Source organism: Dermacentor andersoni, chromosome 1 (genome assembly GCF_023375885.2).
Source record: "Dermacentor andersoni chromosome 1, qqDerAnde1_hic_scaffold, whole genome shotgun sequence".
NCBI lineage: Eukaryota > Metazoa > Arthropoda > Arachnida > Ixodida > Ixodidae > Dermacentor > Dermacentor andersoni.
In genome coordinates, this window is record NC_092814.1 from 182,471,717 (window position 1) to 182,492,601 (window position 20,885).

The 20,885-nt window shown below is 46.7% G+C and overlaps 1 protein-coding gene across 1 annotated transcript in view; it reads left to right on the forward strand.

The window, feature by feature from the left end:
- Window positions 1-5,269, forward strand: part of CkIIbeta (casein kinase II subunit beta) — a 78,680-nt gene extending 73,411 nt beyond the window's left edge. Inside the window, exon 7 of the mRNA XM_050195243.2 lies at window positions 2,153-5,269. Within this exon, the coding sequence (XP_050051200.1) occupies window positions 2,153-2,261 (109 nt within the window). The 3' untranslated portion in view covers window positions 2,262-5,269. The remainder of the gene's footprint in view (window positions 1-2,152) is intronic.
- Window positions 5,270-20,885: the final 15,616 nt, after the last annotated feature.

Here is a 20,885-nt window from a genome sequence, read left to right on the forward strand (position 1 = left end):
AAATGTTATAGTTGATTCTATCTATTGCCTATGTTGTCACCGAACCTTGTGTAATTAGAATGTATGTGCAATGTGAATAGCGTTGTGCTATCCTGAAGACACGTGGGCATCAGCGACTATGCTGGAGCCTTCTACGAATTATGTATACCGTATTTACTCACATAATGACCACACTCGCGTAATGATCGCACCCCTGAATTTTGTCGTCAAAATTCTATTTTCGTTTATTTTCCGTGTAATGATCGCACCGCGAACATGCCGCAACGATATGTCGTGTGCCAAGTCTAGCTAATATTGATCATGCTTACTATCTGTCGAATGCTAAGCGAACGACTCTTCAAGACAATTGAAGCAGTCTGCATGCACCAAACATTAAGTAGATGCCTCATTTCATTACTTTCATCACTTTCCACACTTCCATGACTAAAAAAAGCTGCAACCAAACTTGTCTTTATTATGTGTAGGCTTTATAATGGTCGTGGTCAACAACAACAACAAAGGCGCCTTTCAATTCTTCTCATCTGCACTCGTGGGCACGCAACAAATCGCGAGCGGCAACGATAGTAGCCATGTTTACACTGATACGTTAAAAGCGTATCCTATTCAGATGCCGTAGTTTCCGCAGCATGCTGGCCATGTTTCTATGTCACTGGCAGCTAAGCGCGCCCATCTGTTTCTGTCCCCTCAAAGTGGACATGGCTACGTTATTGCCACAAACTTGCCGATATTAACAATATTATTCATTACTGATACGGAACTATTTCAATGCACGTAATGTACTCACGAGAAGAAAAAAACTCATTCGGCGCGTTCGGTTTGCTCCACCGGCCGCCATTTTTGTTTTGGTGTCCCGCAGCAAACGCGGGACTAAACAAATTTTTTTTTTCTTTTCGCGGGAAATTTAACCCGCGTAATGATGGCACCCCTGATTTTGCGTCAATTTTTCTGACAAAAAAGTGCGATCATTATGCGAGTAAATACAGTAAATTGTGGGAATCGAGGTGGCCGTCCCGCGCCTCATTCCTTAGCTCCCGTGCAAACCATGCTTCACCCTCGTGACGTCGTGTCACCATGTGAGCACACATTACCGGGAGGCACCCTGATTGGCCTGCTGAGTGGTGGCCCCCAGGTGCCCTCTCCATCTGAGCTCTCTTCCGCTGAGCACTTCATTGTTTTCACACTTGATGGACTGCTACCCGGTTAGTCCTAGTTCAGCAGGTGCACACACCCAGTCGGGCCTGCGTCGAGCCTTTGTCCGTAAGCGCTGTGGCTGTTGCACTGCGGTGCATCTTGGGTTAATGAACTGGTGCTTGTTGGCTATCTGATTCTGGAGCCTTCTCTGCGCCGTGTCAGAAAGTTGGCAAACCATGCTGTAGCACCTTTGTGCATTTGGAGTGGATTAGCGTCACACGTTGGGTGAGCCTACTGCTGTCTTATTTTGACGAAGGAGCAAACATGCTTCACCCGCATATTAGATTTTCAACAATCATCAAGTATGCTCGCCGTTATCATTGTGCTGAGCATTACTTGCTTCACTGGGCACAGGTTTGCCCAGTAATGAGTTAAATTTGTAACTCACAGTTTCGGCACTGCGTCTTTCTTCACCATCACTGCATGAAAATATGAGGGAGCAAGTCCTGAGAGAGAAAGAAGCACTTTTTGCCTAAGTTCACAGTATATTTCTTTAAACGTTTGTTGGCCATTTGAGCTCATTTCTTCTACTATATTATAAGCATTCTCATGCCAGCTGGGATAGAAACCATCATTTTTCCTCTCCTAACTTTGAATGCAATGCTGCCTTGTCTTGACATGTGACAGTTAAATACATTATGCAGTTGCAATGAATGATCTTATTTATGGCTAGAATTCATAGTAAATACTGTTCTCAGCTATAGTGTACTGTTGTTTTGGAAACATTGGCTGAAATACAAAACATATTATTGTGCATTGTGGTTTACTCATTGACATTACTATCAGTTCCAAATGACACTTTCTCCTATAACAGTGCTCCACCAAAGTAGATGTTCAGTGCGGCAATGCGCATTGCTTCATGTGGCACTACATTTGCCCTTGTAATAATGGTATTAGACTTTTTTTTTGCATTAGCTTCAAGGCCCCTTTTTTTAATTCTTTTTTCCTTTCTCATGTGCAGGTTGTATGGCTTCAAGATTCACCCTCTGGCCTACCAACTACAGCAGCAAGTAGCAGCCAACTTTAAGGCGCCGATTCGAGGCATGAACTATGGCAATGGCAAACGTTGAAGTTTCACTTCACCGGCCTCCCTGCAACGCTCACCTCATGATGCTTTTGCCACTCCAGCATCACTTTTCTTTGTCCTCTTCTTGAAGCCCTCTTGTCTACAGTGCTTTGTCATTGTTCTCCCCAGTTCACTGGATGTTTTATTGTCTTGATACATCCGTGCACATGGCCCTTTTGTTTTTTTAAGACTTATTAGTCTTAGCAAAGCATCCTTTGCTTTTCACGACTTGTGAAAGTGAATTGAAAGCAGTTGTATGAGTGATGCTTTGCAATCTTGACAGCCATACCTTGAAGCTATCTCTTTTGTTTAAAACCTCATCATGTCGATTGAGAATCTGATTGTGCTATGCTCATTGGTATTTTCAAGCTCTGTTGATTATCAGCAGCTGGCTCTGCATGTAACTGCTCAGCTTCAAGTTTACTTCTGGCCTCTTGATGGTTTATCACTCGGGTCCTGCAAAACAGCTACTTGTCAGCCACACAGGTCTCATGTTAATTGTTGTCTTGCTTTTGCTTCACTTTTTTTTTTTTTTTCAAAGATTTCACAAGAATAATTTAGATTTGTTATGAGTGAGCCCAGCTGCAGAAGTTTACTTTCGTTTAATTTTTTTAAGTAGGGGTGTGAGTCTTAGACCAAAAGATTTAAAAATCTTTATTCATTGAGGTATAGTGCTGAAAACTTGTACATATATGTAATGCGATATGCTTATTTCAAATAGAAGGTCCATTTTTGTTTATCTCCTTTAGTTCAAAGTTTTTGCAAGCTTCCTTTAATGATCATCTGCAACGATTTGCAAGGTACTATTTCCTGATATTTTGCTAAACAGGGTACCAGTGGCTTCTGTACGATTCAAGGAATGCAATAAGAGCATCCTTATTGCTATGCCTTACTTAGAACACGAGCTGTGAGGTATTGAGCTTGAAACAAGAAAAAGTGTTTTTCTGGTGACTGCCTTTTGACGCCTCGCAACTTTTTTTCTAGTTAAGGCAGAGCAATAAGGTTGGTCTTATTGCATTCCTTGAATCGTGTGGAAGCCATTGGTACCCTGTATAGCAAACTTTCAGGAACTGATATTTTACAAATCTTTGCAAAAGTTATTTAAAGGATGCTTGTATAAAGTTAGAACCAGAGGAGATAAGCAAAAATAAACTGCATATTCAAAATAAGCACATAAACATCACATATATGTACAAGTTCTCAGCACCATATCTCAAAGAATAAAACTTTTTTTTTTTTCTAAGACCCACTTCCCCCCATAAGCCTAGTGTAGTTTTTCTATTGGTGTGCTAGGTCGGTTGTTTTAGCTTAGCTTCTTACAACTGTTACTTTCTTGGGTTCTACATGCCTTCTGTTAAATTTTATTTGCAGAAATTAGCTCATCATATCTTTCTACAAAGGTTGCGTCCAGTTGGCCAGAAATGTATGGAAGAAACAATATACAGTGACTTCTAATTTTGTCAACGTCTAATTTTGAGCCATGATTAGGGCTCTAGGACACATGTGCATAAGTATTGTCTTCCAAGCTGAAAGAACATTTCTGTCCAAAATACCTAATGTATTGATATAAGTTGAATGTGTTTGAAACTGACATTTATGGGATGTGATGCAAAGGCCTAGCCAACTTTCAATACCACAAATTTTTATATCGCAGGAAATGACTAACCATGGGAGTTGTCTGTTAAGGGATCTTGTTTCCTTTTTTTTTAATTATTATTATTTGTTATTACTACTACTTCAAACACTTGTAGATGGTGTTTGATGTTTCTGAAGATAGGATGACATCTGTAAGCTTTGAGCAGCTGTCTTGTCAACATTGTGAGAAGTCTGCTGCACTTGACATAGCTACACGATGATGATTAGGCATTCACTTGGAGGTTATGTCTGCTGTACCTCCTAGTGGACGCTGTAGGTACGTTGCCAGTCATGTCAGCGAGTCGTGCTGTCATTGTATCAAAGGACCACGTCAATACACGACACTCACAACTGTGGGTGCTAAGGTCACTCCACAGCCGCTTCACCAAAGCGCACATGGTGCAGCCTGCTGCATGCTCTGAAAACAGTAATAAATACCTAGAATCCTAAATTACTGTTGAGGTACTACTGGTCTGGCACAGTGGCCATGAATTTTTGAGCATGATATTCTTGGTTCACCATTTATTTACGTAGTGTTGGTAATTTTGCTAGCAGCCAGTAATAAAATAATGCTTGCCGAAGTACTGAAGCGATGATGCAGATACTTGAATATAGCCTGAAACATGTCTTACTGAGGTGCTGTGCCAGTGGTTATTGCCCAGTTGTATTGCTCATTCTTGATGAATAGGAAGGCCTCACTGTTAAGGAGTGTCAGCTAAGTGCAGTTTTATGCAAGAATGGCTTGTTGCATGTCATGGTAAGTGTAAAAGGCCTGCGAGAAAGCAGTAGTCCAACTTGCAGATACACAATTTTCCTTGAGCCAGCTACACAAACTTGGGACTTTGTCTTGACAGATGCATGTTATAGGGACACCAAAAAGTTTACTCGATTCAGGCTGGTAAACGCTGTTTTATTGATTTTGTGGGAAAAGGTTGATTATTGCCTCACTCCCCTTTTTGGAATTTCATGGCAACGCCTGGTACGTTGGTGAGATATTGTGCATCTCACAATATTTGCTCATGGTGTTAAGGCTATGTTGAAACTTGCTTTTTTAGAGAAGGAAATTTCTTTACATGTTTGCATCTTTTTTTGACTTTCCAAGCCTGTAGTCATGGTAAGAGTGGCCATTTTGGTGCAGCTTGAATCTAACTGCTGCCTAGCTCTTTAGTGTCCCTTTTATTTACAAATATCTCCACCTTTCATCATGTTGACTTCAGCTGTCCTTTGATGATTGTGTTGTTAATGTGGCTAATAGTTTATGTTAATTTGGCTAATAGAGCTACAGCTGAGCCTTGTGTGACTTGCTCTGCACCAGAATGTCCGATTGAAATTTTAAAAATAAAGTGGTTAAGGTATGCTGGAATACTACTTGAAAAATGTGTAGACTATTTTGTTTCTATAAATGTATCTCTATTACAGGCTTACTGTCAAAGAAAAAAAGAATGACAATTTTTTTTTCTCCAGAATTCAGTTCCAGCTGAAAAAGGTATTGAAATCGAGTTTACCAGAGAGCCAAAACAAGTTTGGCAGCATGTTACACCCTTGTAAAACGTGATGGCAAAAGCCTGCTGCACATGTGGTAATGCATTAAATTATAGGATCGGAGGGGACAGACTTTTTTTCAAGACATAACGAGCCACAGTGTGAAGTAAACGTATGGTGCTGTAGGTCAACCTCCTCAATAACGCATGTGAGCACTTACTGCACTACTTAAAGGTTCTTGCGTTCTCTCTTTTCGTCTTTCGTTCTTTATTTAATTTATTCTTTCTTTGTTCTTTAGTTCTTTCTTTCTTTCATGCCTTCATTGATAGTCTGCCATTGCATCTGCTTGCATACAGGGGTGAGAGCCATCCCTGATATTTTTTGCTCAATTGGACAAGACACCGCTTTTTTCAGGTAGGAGCCATTGCAACGAACCACTTAAAAGGAAGCTTTAGCTCGGGTGCTCCTATCTAAATACATGTAAAAGGAGAATTTATTCTCTGCTACTGCACCAAATTTAACGAGGTTTGTTACATTTAAAAGAAAAAACTTAAATTCTGGTGACTGTTGGTTTCGGACTGTTCGTTTAGGTCGTCATTATTTTATTAAAAAATGGCAAAAATAGCAAATTTTCAGAAGATAAACTATCAAGATCAACTATCAAACTATCTGTAACTCAACAGTGCAAAATGATATCACAATTCTGTGAATTGCCTCTAATAATACATCAAAATTGGACAAAATTGATACGTTACACATGAATCTCAAAAAATTTTGCAATATGGAAATACAGCTTTTGCAGAACCCTTGTACACAACATGACGAATTCACGTAAGATATAAATTGACATATAGAATTTGTCCGCTTTGAATGTTCTAGAAAGTGCCGTTTACAGAACCGCGATACCTGTTCGTGATGCAGAGCTATTAATTTGTAACCTTTCCTTCTATATGAGCTTTTGAATTTTTGAAATATTTTTTTAGCAAGATGCAGACCATAAATGAAATTCTGCTGAAAACAGTCACTAGAATTTAACTTTCTCTCTCAAATGCAACAAATTTCATTAAAATGGGTCCAGGGGTTATCTAAGAAAAGCGTTTTTCCATTTTACACGTATTTGAATAGGCCACGTCAGAGTTGGGCTTGAGCTAAAACTTCCTCTTAAGGCTTTCGCCTTTAAAAACTTGTCTGTAAGCAGCTGTGAACTTATGTGAGCTCTGATGTGACAGCACCTACCGTATTTACTTGAAATTGCATCGTACACAAATCTAGCCCGACAGCTATATAGTCTGTATATAGCAGTCGACTATATATACTTTGGTATATATAGTCGACTATATATACTTTATAACTCGCTGAGAAAGAAAAAAATATTTGAATATAGGTTGGCCCATACATTTTTTATAAAATGAAAAACTTTTAACATGACACACCTTTATTTGCTGTAAGCTCAAGTACTAAATCTTGCTAGTAGATGCTAAGCTGCATCCTCATTGGAGCTGCCAGAGAAGTCATCCTCATTAGGTGCTTTGCAGTGGCCTCGGCACCCCAAACAATGTCATCCTCGATGTGAATGAGTGCGTTGGATATGCAGTATTTCTTAAAGCCAGCCTGGAAGATCTCCAGAATGCCTTTACAGTGGATGCGATGGAGGAACTCCTTTAGCTCTCTACTTTTGCTAGCTTTTTTCACAAGTATTAGTAGATTCTTTGTTCATGAAATACGTTGATAGCGCATTTTAAGTAACATTACCGGAAAAAAGTGTTGACCTATATTTGAATAAATACTGTAGTCTAAATGATGGTGTCGAATCCAAGGAGCCTGCCAAGGTCAAGGTGACACTTCAGCCTGTCGCCTAAGCAGTCTTTAGAACTGCAAGACGCACTAAGCTGAGATACGGTTTTTGCCCAAAGCACAGGTTACAGTAATGGAACAGTGAAAGAAGCTTGTATTTATTTATTAAAGAATACCTTACAGACTTGGAAAGTAACAGTGCTAAACGTACGAGGACTAGGCAAAGAACATGACACGGGCGCTTGTCTGTTTAGTGATGTTACTTTCTAAAACATGAATTACCACCAACTCACCCAAATTTCCCTTCTAATACCTTGCAGAGCTCAAGAGAAGCATTTATTTCATTTTCCTGACATCGTGGATAGGCATGAGCAGATCCGCATCACAGGAATCAATTCCATGGCGTTGCCCACCTCCTTTTTGCATCAAGGAAAGTTGGCCTGTGGTTGCTGCTTACCTCTGTTGACCACAATTTTTTGGAGCTTGATATCCATTCTGTTGTACTCACCCTGTTGTACACCTCAAAGATCAGGGATGCATATTGAAGCATCGTGGTGTTTGTGCATATGCTATTCACTTGCGTCGTATATTCTTTAGTTACAGTTTTTAATTTTGCAAGGTGTCTAAATGAAAAAACTGGTTCAATTCGGGTTCAAGGCACTCCATATTTTGTTCCAGTTCGGCGCACTCCATTTTATCGTGCCCCATGATGACATGCTACATAGAGCTATCAACTGCTATGTATGGCACATGCGTGAGTTTCATCAGGAGGCAGAAATGTGCTTCCTGGCACGTGAGAGAAAGCAGCTTGTGTTTTTTACATGGGTATCTGTTCGTGAATTGTGATCTACAGCTACACAGCAGGCATACACATAAAGACAGTCATCGCGAGCTGTGGCATTGCTAGGGTATGCAGCACAAGGTGCGGTGCCTTGACGCATCCATCTCTGCACTCCCTCGTTCCCACATTTCCTTTTATCATCAAACACTGACTATGTGCATAACCATAGAAAATAATTTTCTATGGCGTATAAGCACGTGGATTACAGTATTTGTAAACAGAAAACCTCAGTCACAACTGAATTATAAAGGTTTTTCTTTGTAAATGGCACATACATTACAATTTATTAAGATAACATTGCTGACATGAAAAACCTGTCATGAGTATGTATAAAAGCAAGACATTACTAAATCTAATGCAGTATAGCACAGGAATGACATCTGGCAATCGTGAAGTAATATTTTGTCAACTATCCAACTTGACATTTCCAAATTCCCCCGAGTTTTACAGGTTCCCCCGAGTGCCTTTGCAAAATTTCCGGAGTGACAGAACTTTGTTTTATGTCAAGACAGGCTGACACCGTCTCTCCTGATGCTGTCACTCTCTAGTAAGCATGTTAAAATATAAAAAAATGGACTTAATCCAGTTTGAATAGTGAGTAGTAGTGTTTTACTTAAAAAGAAAACAGAGGCGGGGTTAGTAAAATGCACAGCGAATCTAAAAAAATAAAAGAAGGTAAAGCCCATTGCGAATCGAGTCGAACATTTCAATGCAAAAAGATGCATACAGAAGCAAATATTTTCGAATATGAGCTATTTCTATCAACTTGTGCTTGAATGAATTTGTGCTTCTATCGAGGAAAATTAGCTGTAATTTTATCGAAAGAGAACGAATGTCGCGGTAATGCTAAATCGAGTAACAGAGAGGAATCTCAACAAATCGTCTTTGACGCCGTGTCGTCGGCTGGAGGAGTTGCCAATGTACAGTCAACGATTGACTTTCAGGACGCTTATCGGTCGTCCGGACCACGTACCCCATAGAGCTAATGTATAAAATGTATGAAATTTCGAACGCAAGAACCCTTCGCCGTCCGATTTTCCAGACTTTTTGCCGTGACTACAGGTCCGAAACGGCATTAATCAGAGCCACCACTGCCGCCATTTTGGTTACCTCGCCGCCTCGAACCGGCGCTTTTGCACGCAGATCCGCTGGCAGCCGTAGTGAGGACCATAGCCGTAGCTAACGTTCGCCGTAGCCACCACCACCGTTACTTGTAACGTTGGCCACCACCGCGGCAATGCTACGCCTAGCTGCTTTGACGTTCGCTATTAAAGGGACATTAAAGGCAAACATTTAGTCAAGCTAAAGTGATAGATCAGTGCTCACTAAGGCGTAAAAATTATCGCGAACAGAGCCTTAATAATCGAGAAATTGAGGTAAATGCAGGACGTGATTAGAGACTCCCGCGGGACATTCAAATACTTGCCTTATGACGAAAGCGCTCCTCAGTTAATTTTAAAATTCTAATTAATTATGGGGTTTAACGTGCCAAAACCACTTTCTGATTATGAGGCACGCCGTAGTGGAGGACTCCGGAAATTTCGACCACCTGGGGTTCTTTAACGTGCACCTAAATCGAAGTGCACGAATGTTTTCGCAATTTTTATAACTTAAAATTTTTTTTTAAAATTCTGTCCCTAGTACTCAACCACTCGTTGCAAGAAACATCCTTGCATTATAAGACGAAATAAAATTCTATTTGTCCAGTTCTATTTCATCTTTAGAAAAAAAGAACTAATTGAAATTACCCGTTACAATGACGCGGTTGGTCGAAATGTTTCGTTTTTCGCTCGACTCCGCGCCGCCCACGCTTTCGAGTTCCGGTAGTTCCGTTATCGCGTAGTGCTGCGCTGGTTTTGCTGGCTCGCGAAACGCACAAACTGTAAGTAGCAGAAAATTCCATGTGATGTCGCGAGATGCCCTAACGGTCTACGCCACTTGACCAAAAAGCAGCTGCAGCGGCAAATCCACCGCTCTTTCTTGGCTCGGTACGGCCGTCTGTCGCGCGCTGTTTTACTCACCGACGGCAGCAAAGGGTGGTGATGGCGTATGCAACGTCACCGCTCCCCTGGTTGGGTGTCGGGAGATTTGAACTACGAAAAAGGTATTCAGACCCTTCAGATGCAATTTTCTCGTAAGCCAAGTCTTTTCTTGACACGAAACAAGCGTTGCGAGGTTATCTGGAACGGTATTTAAACAGTCCACGTCGACTTAGTACTTGCCTTTAGTTTCCCTTTAAGCTTCTTGCCGTTCGGTGCCGTGTTTTTCATTGAAAGAATTCGCCGCTGTCAGCAATGGCACCGACTCCACCTTTGTGGTCCTCGCGATTGGCTTCAAAGCTTGGAAAGCACGGTGCGTTGCATAATGCCGGTTCCCGAAAGTCAGCTTCGCCTCAATACAGCAACGTTACGCTGTGAAGCATACGCAAAGGTATTGCGGTGAAGCCTAAGTATTGGGAGGGGCAATTGTCACGTGAAACAGTAGGTATTCCTTCATAATAAATGTGTGCACCCACCATCTCCTGTCACGACATGAACACAGATATGCCTAATAAGTGTACTGGTAGGCCTTTTCGAATATGCCTGCGGTGATTTGAGCCCTTAACGGCAATAAAATATTTGCATTCATTTTTTCGAACTGCCCGATTTTACGGACGTTTTCGCGGCCCCTAGGAGGTTCGAAAAATCGGACGTTGACTGTACAACTAACGAAGAAGATGCTTCAAATGGTCTCTTGGGGCGAACGCGCGGTGGAAGGAGCACGAGAACAGAAAGGACCTACGCATTGAGGAATGAACGGGAAAGGAAGCATGCCGCCGCTTCTTTCCAAGGGGCTTGAGCTCAGAAAACAGCGTTGGCTGACGCCGAGGTGCAGGTGTCCCTCATCCAAACCAAACTCTTTGAAGCGGTGAAACGTAACAGTGAGGCGTTGTGCGCGGACTATGTCAGAAAAGTTGCGGTTGACGCACCAGCGGTTGAGAGAAAATCTAATTTGTGACAAAGTTCGGGCCTCATACGAATGAGCTTGCTATCAATTGATAAAAATAGCTCATATGCCCTTCTTCATTCACGGCGTCCACATTTGTAGACGCGACCTATTTTTGCCATTTCGGTGAAGGGGTAGCAAGGAATAGAGCACAAACATTAAGCTTGGCACATTGAACATTCTGATAACCTAAATTACTTCTATTTTGCTTCTTAGTGATATGTATCCTTACACAGTACCGCTTGGCTGTAGCAACCTCGAAATATAGATATATATAATATTTTTTTTTCTTGAAATGCTTGAGGCCAATGAATAACTTGTGCATTGATACGATCTCGACCGGGTGAGGTGGGTCTTCACCGCAAGAATCGGGAAACGTCGACGGAGCCGGGCATTGTGATGATGAAAAAAAGCATAACAGATTGTATTCACTGCATTGGTACATGGTTGTGACTTTCCCCCGAGTCTCGAGCGGTTTTGATTAACGCGGGGGCCAGGACGGCCTTAAATAACCCCTTGCGGTCTTGTGATCGCCGTTGTCTTCTTCGGGAGCCTGTGGAAGTATTAGTGCTTTCGTCAGGTTCTGTCGTCAACGACCTCCTGCCGTTCGGTTTATCTTCTCTTCGTCCTTCCCTTTGTGTCAGCTCGGGGAATGAAAGGGGTGACGCTATTTCGGAAAAGGGCAATTATGTCGACATGGGGACGCCCGCTTGAACGCTTCTCATACTTGACAGATCGATCATACGGGGGCCAAGCCGCCCTTAATTACCCCTTGCGGTCTTGTGGAACCTGTGGAAGTATTAGTGCTTTCGTCAGGTTCTGTTGTCGACGAGCTCCTGCCCTTCGGTTTGTTTTCTCTTCGTCCTTCCCTTTGTGTCAGCTCGGGGAATAAAAGGGGTGACGCTGTTTCGGAGAAAAGGGCAATTATGTCGACGTCGGCACGCTGTTACGATCGGCCTGCAGGGGTACTGACCTGCGAACCTTTCCCAGCCCGCTGCAGCTCTTTCGATCGTTCTGCGGGGGTAGCAACCTTCGAACCCTTCCCGGCCCGCTGCGACGAGTTGCTTTGAAAAGCCAACAATGCGCCTCCTTCGTAGAACCGGCAACGCCAGCAAGGTTAACTGACCATGCACCTCCTTCGGAGAACCGACAGCGCCAGCAAGGTTAGCCACGTTTGGCGGACCGAGTATAATTAGTTGGTTCGCTGTCGCCTTCACGGTCTATTTGGAGCAAGATAATTCCTGAAAAGGGTGTTTTGCGGTTTGTTTTCACGCTCCCCAGAATTCGTCACAGTCTGCTGACAGTCGCGGCGGCTACCTGGGAAGTCAGCCCTGGAATCAAGAGGCGCCAGCTGGGGTCAAGCGGGACAACCCATGTCTACGGGGACCCTCTTCGGTGTGGTCTGTGAATCCACAGTGCAGATGTGAGTGTGTGAGCCCTCCCCCTCAAAGGCGGTCGACTACGCCTCCAACGACTGTGGATGCTCCGATTGGACGGCAGTTTTCCCTCACCTAGGGATCTATGGAGGACAGAGGGTTTTTAAGCAGCAGTTTTTCAGCTGCTTGGGGTGCTTCGTCTTTCGTGATCCATTTGGCAGTCATGCTAGACTGTTGAAATGTGTCTCCTGTTTTAATGTAAATATTGTAAATAAATCCCGTACTCCTAGTTCTCGATGAGAGCAAGTTCCTCCCTACAACCACGTCCGAAGTGTGGGTGAGTTGGACGACGGCATGGGCCAGCTACCACTTATTACATGCACGACCGCAACTCGTACAACACCCGCTTGAACGCTTCTCACACTTGACAGGTCGATGTCCAGACTTATCGTAACAGCCTTTTCTGGGACGAGGCAAATTGTCATGGGAACTTACGCCTGAATTTCTCGCACAGTTGACAGGTCGATCATAACAGCATGTCGTTCGAGCGGGGGATTTAATCCTTATTTATGAAGAAATGTAGCATGACTGACGTTACAATAGTCAAATATTTAGTTACTCTGTAATTATAATGGCACATAAAATTCTCAGAGTAATTCTACTTCCTTGATTTGCTGTCAGTGGAGTCTCAAGCACCACCTATGTTTCACACCTGTATCGACAGTCGATTATAATTCGTGACTGAAGGGGATATTCGTAAACATTTGTTTCTGTATGCATCTCTTTTTTTATTCGTATTTGAGAATGTACGGCTCGAATTGCAATGAGTTTTACCATTTTTTCAAAGACATTTTATTGGCTGTACATTTTACTAACCTCTCCCTTCTGATTTCTTTTTGAATAAAATAAATGCTCCTCTTTACTATTGAAACTGGATTAAGTTGTTTTCCCTGAAATTCCCTTAGTTCTGTGTCACTCAGAGAAATTGGAAATGTCAACTTGGTGGCACCCTGCTCTAGACACGCATTCAATGAACCTGTCATTGGTCTCGTATGCTTCCACGCCTTCCAACCACTTGTCTAGGTTTGCCTTTAAGCCATAAGCAAGCTCCGGATGCTTCAAACCTTTGCCGAAAAGCTTTGGCTGAAAGGCGGTACTTCTTCAAAAGGCTAGCCTTAACCTTCGCGTAGTAATATGCATCCTTCACACTGAGTGTGGCGATTACTTCAGCATCTTCGCGCGACAGCATAGACAGCAACCGCTGTGACCATGTGCTCGGAGCGAAGTTCATTTTCTCGAAGTGCTTTCGAAATTTCGTAGCAGCAACCTCTGTCGTTCCCGACTTCAAAAGGCTTTAACAGCCTGTCCATGCGGTATGATTCTGCTTCACTTGATCATTCCAGAGTTGCTTCACTAGCTCGAGACAACTACAAACGTTTACTTTCAAGGTCAAGTTGCATTTTTCGTAACTTGCGATCTTTCTCGCGTTCCTCTCTGTCCTTTTCCTCTCTCGTTTCTCTCTTTCCCTAAAAAAAGCTTGAACCCAATTTCAATGTCCTTCTCACTGGCCTATTCGGAAATCCGCTTTAATCATTTCCTTGTGTACCACTAGGCACAGTTCCTCACCGACAACCAACAATGTGTCTCTCAGCAGTGTCCTCAAATCCATGATTGTTGTCTTACTGCCTTGGTCCTGCTCGCTAAACACAACTAGGTAAACGCCTAGCTAGCAATCAACAGTCCAGCTTCCCTACTTTTCCGAACTGAACACGCATAAAATGAAGCCTAAAGAGTCTTAGTAAAAACCAAACACTCACCGCAGACAGCACCACGTCACAAGATCCATCCCAACGCTGCCACCAGTTCTAAGAGTTGGGGTCGGGCGTGTCAAAAGGGGTAGCTAGCCCCTTGCTGTCGTCCGACTGATCCATGCTGAGGACATTGTTGAAGGGGGGACGAGGTTCTCATCGAGAGCCAAGATTACTGAGTTTATTTGCTATATCTACATGAGGAATACAGAATGTAACATCTCAACAGTCTAGCATGAATGAATTGAAGCACACCTGAGGAGGCGAAAAAATCTGCTTAAAGCCCCTCTGCCTCCCCTAGATCTGTAGGCCAAGGAGATCTGCCGTCACACCATCGTCCAATCGGAGCGTGCAAGGTCGTCGAAGGACCCGCGTTGAGGGCGAGTTCACACAATCACTCTTGCATCTGTGTTCACTGAACACACAGAAAGGAGGTGCTTCTGGTAGACTGGGATTGCCACGCTTGACTGGTGCTTCTTGGTTCCTGGGATGGCTCCGCCATTAGCGGGTTCGTCTGTCGGACGGCCTTGACTGCTAGCAGTGGCCGTGAGGAAGCGGCGTAGAACGCCCTTTTCCAGGAGTTTCTTGCTCCCAGCGTCATGGTCAGTTGCCGAGTGACATCCAATCAATCACGTGTTCTTCAAAACGTGTCTCGCCATGGTGTCGTCGCTGATCTGTCTCATGGGACGTACTGTAAGCTTCACGAAGCGATTTGTCGCAGTAGGGCAGGAGAGGCGGGAATGTCATTTCCCCCGCTGGCCGATCGTACCCGGAGGGTTTACCCGCACGGGGCTTCACTCATTGGCACGAGCGGGCGTAGTGAAGAGCATTAGGCTTCATGCCTGGCCAGTATTGTGACTTCGGGGTGGAGGATGAGAGACTGACTTCTGGAGCAGACGAAGAGGAAACGAAAAGGTGTATATAGTATGAACAGATATAGCGGAAAATAGTGTACATACAGCGCTGATAGCACATCTGACCGACGGGGAGCCTGGTGGCGACTCTCCCCTAACAATGGACCGGTTCTGCCTTAAAGAGCCCCTCACCTGGTCTGGCCATTTTGAGCTGACAAGCGCAGAGCATACAATGCCCACCAATGATCGTGTTTGCGAAGGATTACATCGCTACCCGCCGCGGAAAGGTCTGAAATTTCAATCCGAATGCCGTTTTCCCTTGTCGCGGCCGCTGCGCTCCAAGCCGGACGGTGACGTACTCGCGTCCGTGCGCCTACATACTTGGTCCGCAGTGTGACGTCGCTCGTGGTGACACGTGAGTGAGTGAAGAAACTTTATTGCAGGTCCGGCGAGGACGCGAACTCGTCGCGCACCCGGCTAGTCCCACGTAGGGACCGGCAGGTCTAGCCCACCGGCCCCGGTCGCGGGCACGCCGGAGAGCCAGGATTTGCTTTTCTAGAGCGGAGTTAGGCAGAAGCGAGTCCCACTCCTCCTTGGTGAACTTGGGGTATGTCGACCTGCACTCCCAGAGCATGTGCGCGAGAGTGGAGGTCTGCCCGCAGGACGGGCAGGCGTCGTCGCGATACACGTCCGGGTAAGCCTCGTGGAGAACGGACAGACACGGATACGTGCTGGTCTGCAGAAGTCTAAGCGAAACGGCTTTCGCCCTATTCAACTTGGGGTGAGGGGGTGGAAAGACCCTTCTAGACATGTAGAAGAATTTAATAATCTCGTTGTGAGTAGCGGGAGCGTCCCTGTGGCCGTAGGGAGGAGGGGAGTCGGTGCTTGCAGAGGAAGCGCGGTCGGTGAGGTCACGCGCAGCCTCGTGAGCAGACTCATTGAGGTTCGGGGAAGCACCTTCGACCGACCCTACGTGAGCGGGAAACCAGTGGATTGAATGATGCGTGAGAGCCAGTGGCGTAGCTAGGTCTTCTGGCACCCGGGGCCCGTAGGTCTTCTGTCACCCCCCTCCCCGCGTGTAGCCGGCGGAAAGAGGGGTGTTTTCAGACGTATATGACACCCCCCCCCCTCACTGGCCCCTTGCACCTGGGGCCCACGGCCCCCCGGCCCCCCCTGTTGCTACGCCACTGGTGAGAGCATATCGACTCGAGCTGCTAAGAAGACGAGCAGCTTGCTTGGCGATGCAACCCTTCTGAAAAGCCCTAATTGCCGTTTTGGAATCGCTATATATCTCGGACCCACGATCGTCTATAGCAGGGCGAGGGCGATGGCGGCTTGCTCGGCGACTCCGGGGTCTGAAGTGCGAATGGAGGCGCTATTGGAAATCTTACCGCTGGAGTCGACCACAACGATGGCAAAGGTCTTCCCATTGCTGTACTCCGCGGCGTCGACGGAGCTTGCTCTAATGTCTCGTTGCTTGATCTGTTTGAGGATGGCTGCTGCTCTGGCCTTGCGTCTGCCCTCGTTATGGACGGGATGGACGTTTCGGTGCACAGGGGCCACTTCGAACTTGTCTCGAATGCACCTAAGGATCGGGGTACTGACCATAGAGAATCCCGCAGCGTGGTAACCCAGCTCTTCGAGGATGTGTTTACCTCCCGCTGTGGTGCTCAGGCGAGTGAGTTGCGCACGTTCTTGGGCTTCGGCAATCTCCTCGGCGGTGTTATGCACCCCCAGCTTGAGGAAATCCTTGGTATGGGTCCTGATGGGTAGCCCGAGAGCCCTCTTGACCACTTTGCGGATGAGAGCGTTGAGCTTGTCTCGCTCCGCTCTGAGCCAGTTGTGCATAGAAATTGTGTACGTAAAGTGACATAGTACGAAGGCATTGATAAGCCTGAGGAGATTGTTTTCCTTCATTCCTCTGTGCCGGTTTGCTATTCTGCGAACGAGGCAGAAAGCGTTGTCCGTCTTTGCGATGATCTTGCAGAGAGCCGTGCCGTTCCCGCCGTTGAATGCGACAAACATGCCCAGGACCGGAATAACGTCGACCCTGTCCGGTGTGGCGGAGATACTCCTCGATCATTGAATTTACGAATTGAAGTTTAGAGAAATAATAAAACACAAACGGAATGTCTGCGTGTTTTTTGTTTTACTTCGCACCGAAGCAAGAGATGTACATACTTCCGTTTCGTCTGCTTGTTCCTACGGTCGTGCGGTCACGTGCGCAGGTACCGAAACTATGCCATTTTCTGCCGTGCTCCAGCGCGTGATCATGCTCTGCGATGCGCTTGTTCTGCCTCACTATTCGTGTAGCACTGAATTATACCGCTAGTCATGTTTCCTTGTGCGCAGAGCGCAAAATCGTGCGCTGCGCGAACGAGACAACAGCTCGCGCGCGGCGCCGTCAGCGGAAGTGCGTAGCGCCGAAAAAGAAAGTAAGGAGAAAAATATTAAGGCGTGGCCCGTGACGTATGTGTCCTGCGATCCTCGAGGTCCGGTGTGGGTGAACGCAGGGAAGGAATTTCGCTTGCAGAGGCTAGACGGGGCGAGTGGAGAGAGCGTCTCGCTTGGCAGTGGAGCTCGCCTCCTGAAATCATGGGTTCGTGGCACTGAAATATTTCTATGTCGGCTATTATTGAGCCGACTTAAAAAATTTTGCGGCAGAACGCTCCCTAGAAGACATATGTAACAACTTCCAGAGTATAACCAAATTTGGGGCCTGGTGAGGGCCCCTTTAATCGCTTGGTGTGCGCAAACACGCCGTTTCAGACGCGCTCGATCGGGTCTCCCATTCTCGAGTCTACGCGTTGTCGAATGGCGACCCAAGAACAAAACTCATTTGCCTGAAGCACGTATAGTAGCTGTGACTTTCGGCCCGCGGCCTGCAAACACTCGGAGAGCGGCTCCTTTACGGACCCGTGTGCACAATGCCCTTCTGCGTGCTAGGCAGTCGCCTTTCTTTTCGCCAGAAAGTGCACGGCTATTGTAGCTGACTTTCGAGCATACCCGACGCTTCGCTATGTTCCACTGCTTACAATGCCTTGACACTGCTGATAACCAGCGGAATTTGCGGGGTCTGATTTCTGTCAAATCCTTTATTTCCCGACGTGAATCACGCCTATTCTAGATTCCAACAACTGCCCAAGCTTCGGATCTACCATACTCCGATGTTTTTTTTAACGTCTTGGTGGTTGGCACGCTTGACCCGGCTCGTATCGCCGGCCGATTTCGATTTTCTCGACTTGTACCTTTGTCGTTTGCCCTCGGCGCGGCTCGAAAAGCTTGCGATCTCGACACTCGTACTCGCAGGTACACTGCTTTCTTTTCGCAACGTTATCGCTCCGGGTGGCAAAATTTAACCAAGCTATGCACTTGGTCGTCGCTAGATGTCTGTCCTTCTGACAGAACATGATTGCATCCGACGCCATTTGCGCTAGCCGGCTCGCCCTGAGGTTTCTTTTCGACTTGCCGGACTTTATCGCTGCCTTCGAAAGCAAAAAGGCCACTGCCGGCAACTGTTTGCATAGAGGCCTCTCTAAACGGCGGAACAAGAATGTGTTCGCGCTCGTCACTTAGCGTGTGCATCAATGGCACCACCGCTTTTCCTCCTGAGCTATATAGTAGCCATCTCAATAGGCGGTCTGTCCTCGACAAGCTTGGCATTGTCGCTATCATCTCGGCCCTTGCAGTCCGCCTGGCTTAAAGCATAAAAATGCCTCATCGCAGTCCCGATTTTCCTCACCACCCCGCAGGGGCATCTGCGTCAGCAGGCGTTTGGTGCGTTGCGACACCACGTACCCAAGCACACGAGGGTTGGACCCTCCCGCGTCTAACCGTGCGCGCATTAGCCGTGTCCGTGGAAAGGGGATCCTGGGGGTTGAGCCGATGTTGGGTGTTTGGACCTTTAAGGCCCCCCGGCGGAGGCAACACACCTCTTCAGCCTCTGCTTCACGTAGACGGCACCCCCAGATTGATCCGCCTGGAGGAAATCGGCAGTCGCCTTTTCCTGTCCTCTTGAATCTTCGTTTTTCCCTCTCACTTTTAACCTTTCCTGTCCTCTCTTCGCTCCTCACTTCCGAGTTTTCCAGCGGCAACGGTTAACCTTGTGTGGCTAACCAGTCTTGGTTATACTGTATTTGGTTATGGCAGCGATGTACGCCTGGCGTTGGCAGGGCTTCCCTTGCAGGAACTTCTGTCACGTCGGAAGAAGTTCCGGCAGAGCACGCTCATTCACATGGGCTACGCCGACTGTCGACGTTTTAGCCGAAAACTCGTCAAGTGCACCAGCCTCGACTATCCGATCGGGTTCCACTCGACAAACGCTCCGTTTCAAGACCAAGTTCAAGTCCGTGAGTGAATTTTTCGTCATCTCACGCGACTTTGAAAATTCGAAGCGGCGGAAGCCTCGTTAGGCCTCGATAGGCTGAGCGCGTGAGTGACCGCCTCACCACTTAATAACCGGATCGCTTCTGCCGAGCGTAGGAGACGGATACATCAGAGGACATGGACCTCCAAATAACCCCCCCGCATCCGGTTAACAACGCGGACGAAAACGGGGACACAAGAATAATTTCCGAAGCGGGGACTAGCAAAAGCCAAGAGATCGCCGCCCACAACCAGGCGATGGAAGGCTGGCAGTTCTATCGCGGCGACAGCGAGAGGCTGTCAAGCACGACAGGGAAACGGCTTCCAACAACAAGAATAACATAAACGGACAGCCATCAGCAGGCGGCGCGAAAGGAGATGGGCAAATCGGTCGTCGCAACATGCGCCCGAGGAAGCTTCTGCCACAATTACCGAAGAATGACATCAAGATAATACTGAAGCCCCACAAAGGACTAATGCTCAAGGAATATCTGAGAACAGAAATACCATAAGCGATTATTCGAGCTACCGAGACGATAATCACAGGAAATCACCGGAGAGGATTTCATACTGCGAATCCGAGAGGGAACGAATATCATCATCGTCTCCACACCTTCACTGGAAGTGGCGGACGTCATTCGTCGAATCACGTGCATGGAGCTGCGAGGCGAAAACAGCCCTTCAACGTGTACTGTTAAGAACGGCCAGCTGCAGTGCAAGTTTTGCCGGCCAATTGCGACAGTGGCGGCAACTTTCCTGGAGCGCCGCCGCAAACCTCTAGCCACGGCGTGACTAAGTCGACTGTGTGTCGAGAACAATACGCGCGTCCTCCACTCTCCGTCGTTGGAGCCGAGTTCGACGAAGCAGGCTTTGTGCCTGCACTCGCCACCGCCGCCCTGGTCTGCCGCGAGCGGGGAAGCGCCGCGGGAACGTCGACGGGTACCCCTTCCCACGCACCGTTCTTGCAGTAAGCCCCGAGTTCCACGAAGTCCGTGTGCCGTCGGTTCCGGACCATGAACCTGTGTGTGTGTGTGTTGTTACGTTTCGCCTACGACGCGCGGTATGGCCGGCGCGGATGCAACGGACGCCGGGGCTGCGTTCAAAGCGGCGGACATTTTGGCCCGTTCAGCGCCGCCGATACGCCTCCCCGCCAAGCGCGTCCAGGCATGTTTCAATGCCGCGTGTCTTCAAGTGTGCGTGTGTGTGTGTGCATGTTGGTGCCCACGCTTGTCAAAGCGCGGCAGCCGGGGAGAGGAGCTCCCCAAGTGTGAAGCGAGGAGGTCTGACCGGCGCCGGCTCGGCGGATGCGTCACTACACTCGTCTCAACATGTCTCTCAGCCTGTCCGTGCCCAGTCACGTGCGCCTCTATCGAGGCGTTCCCTCTTGCCCTCAACTCGGAGAGTATAAGAGCAGCTGCCCCCGGACGCCAAGGGAGAGGCTCCGATTTCTTCCGTTAAGTTACGTGCTCTCCCGTCTCTCCACTTCGG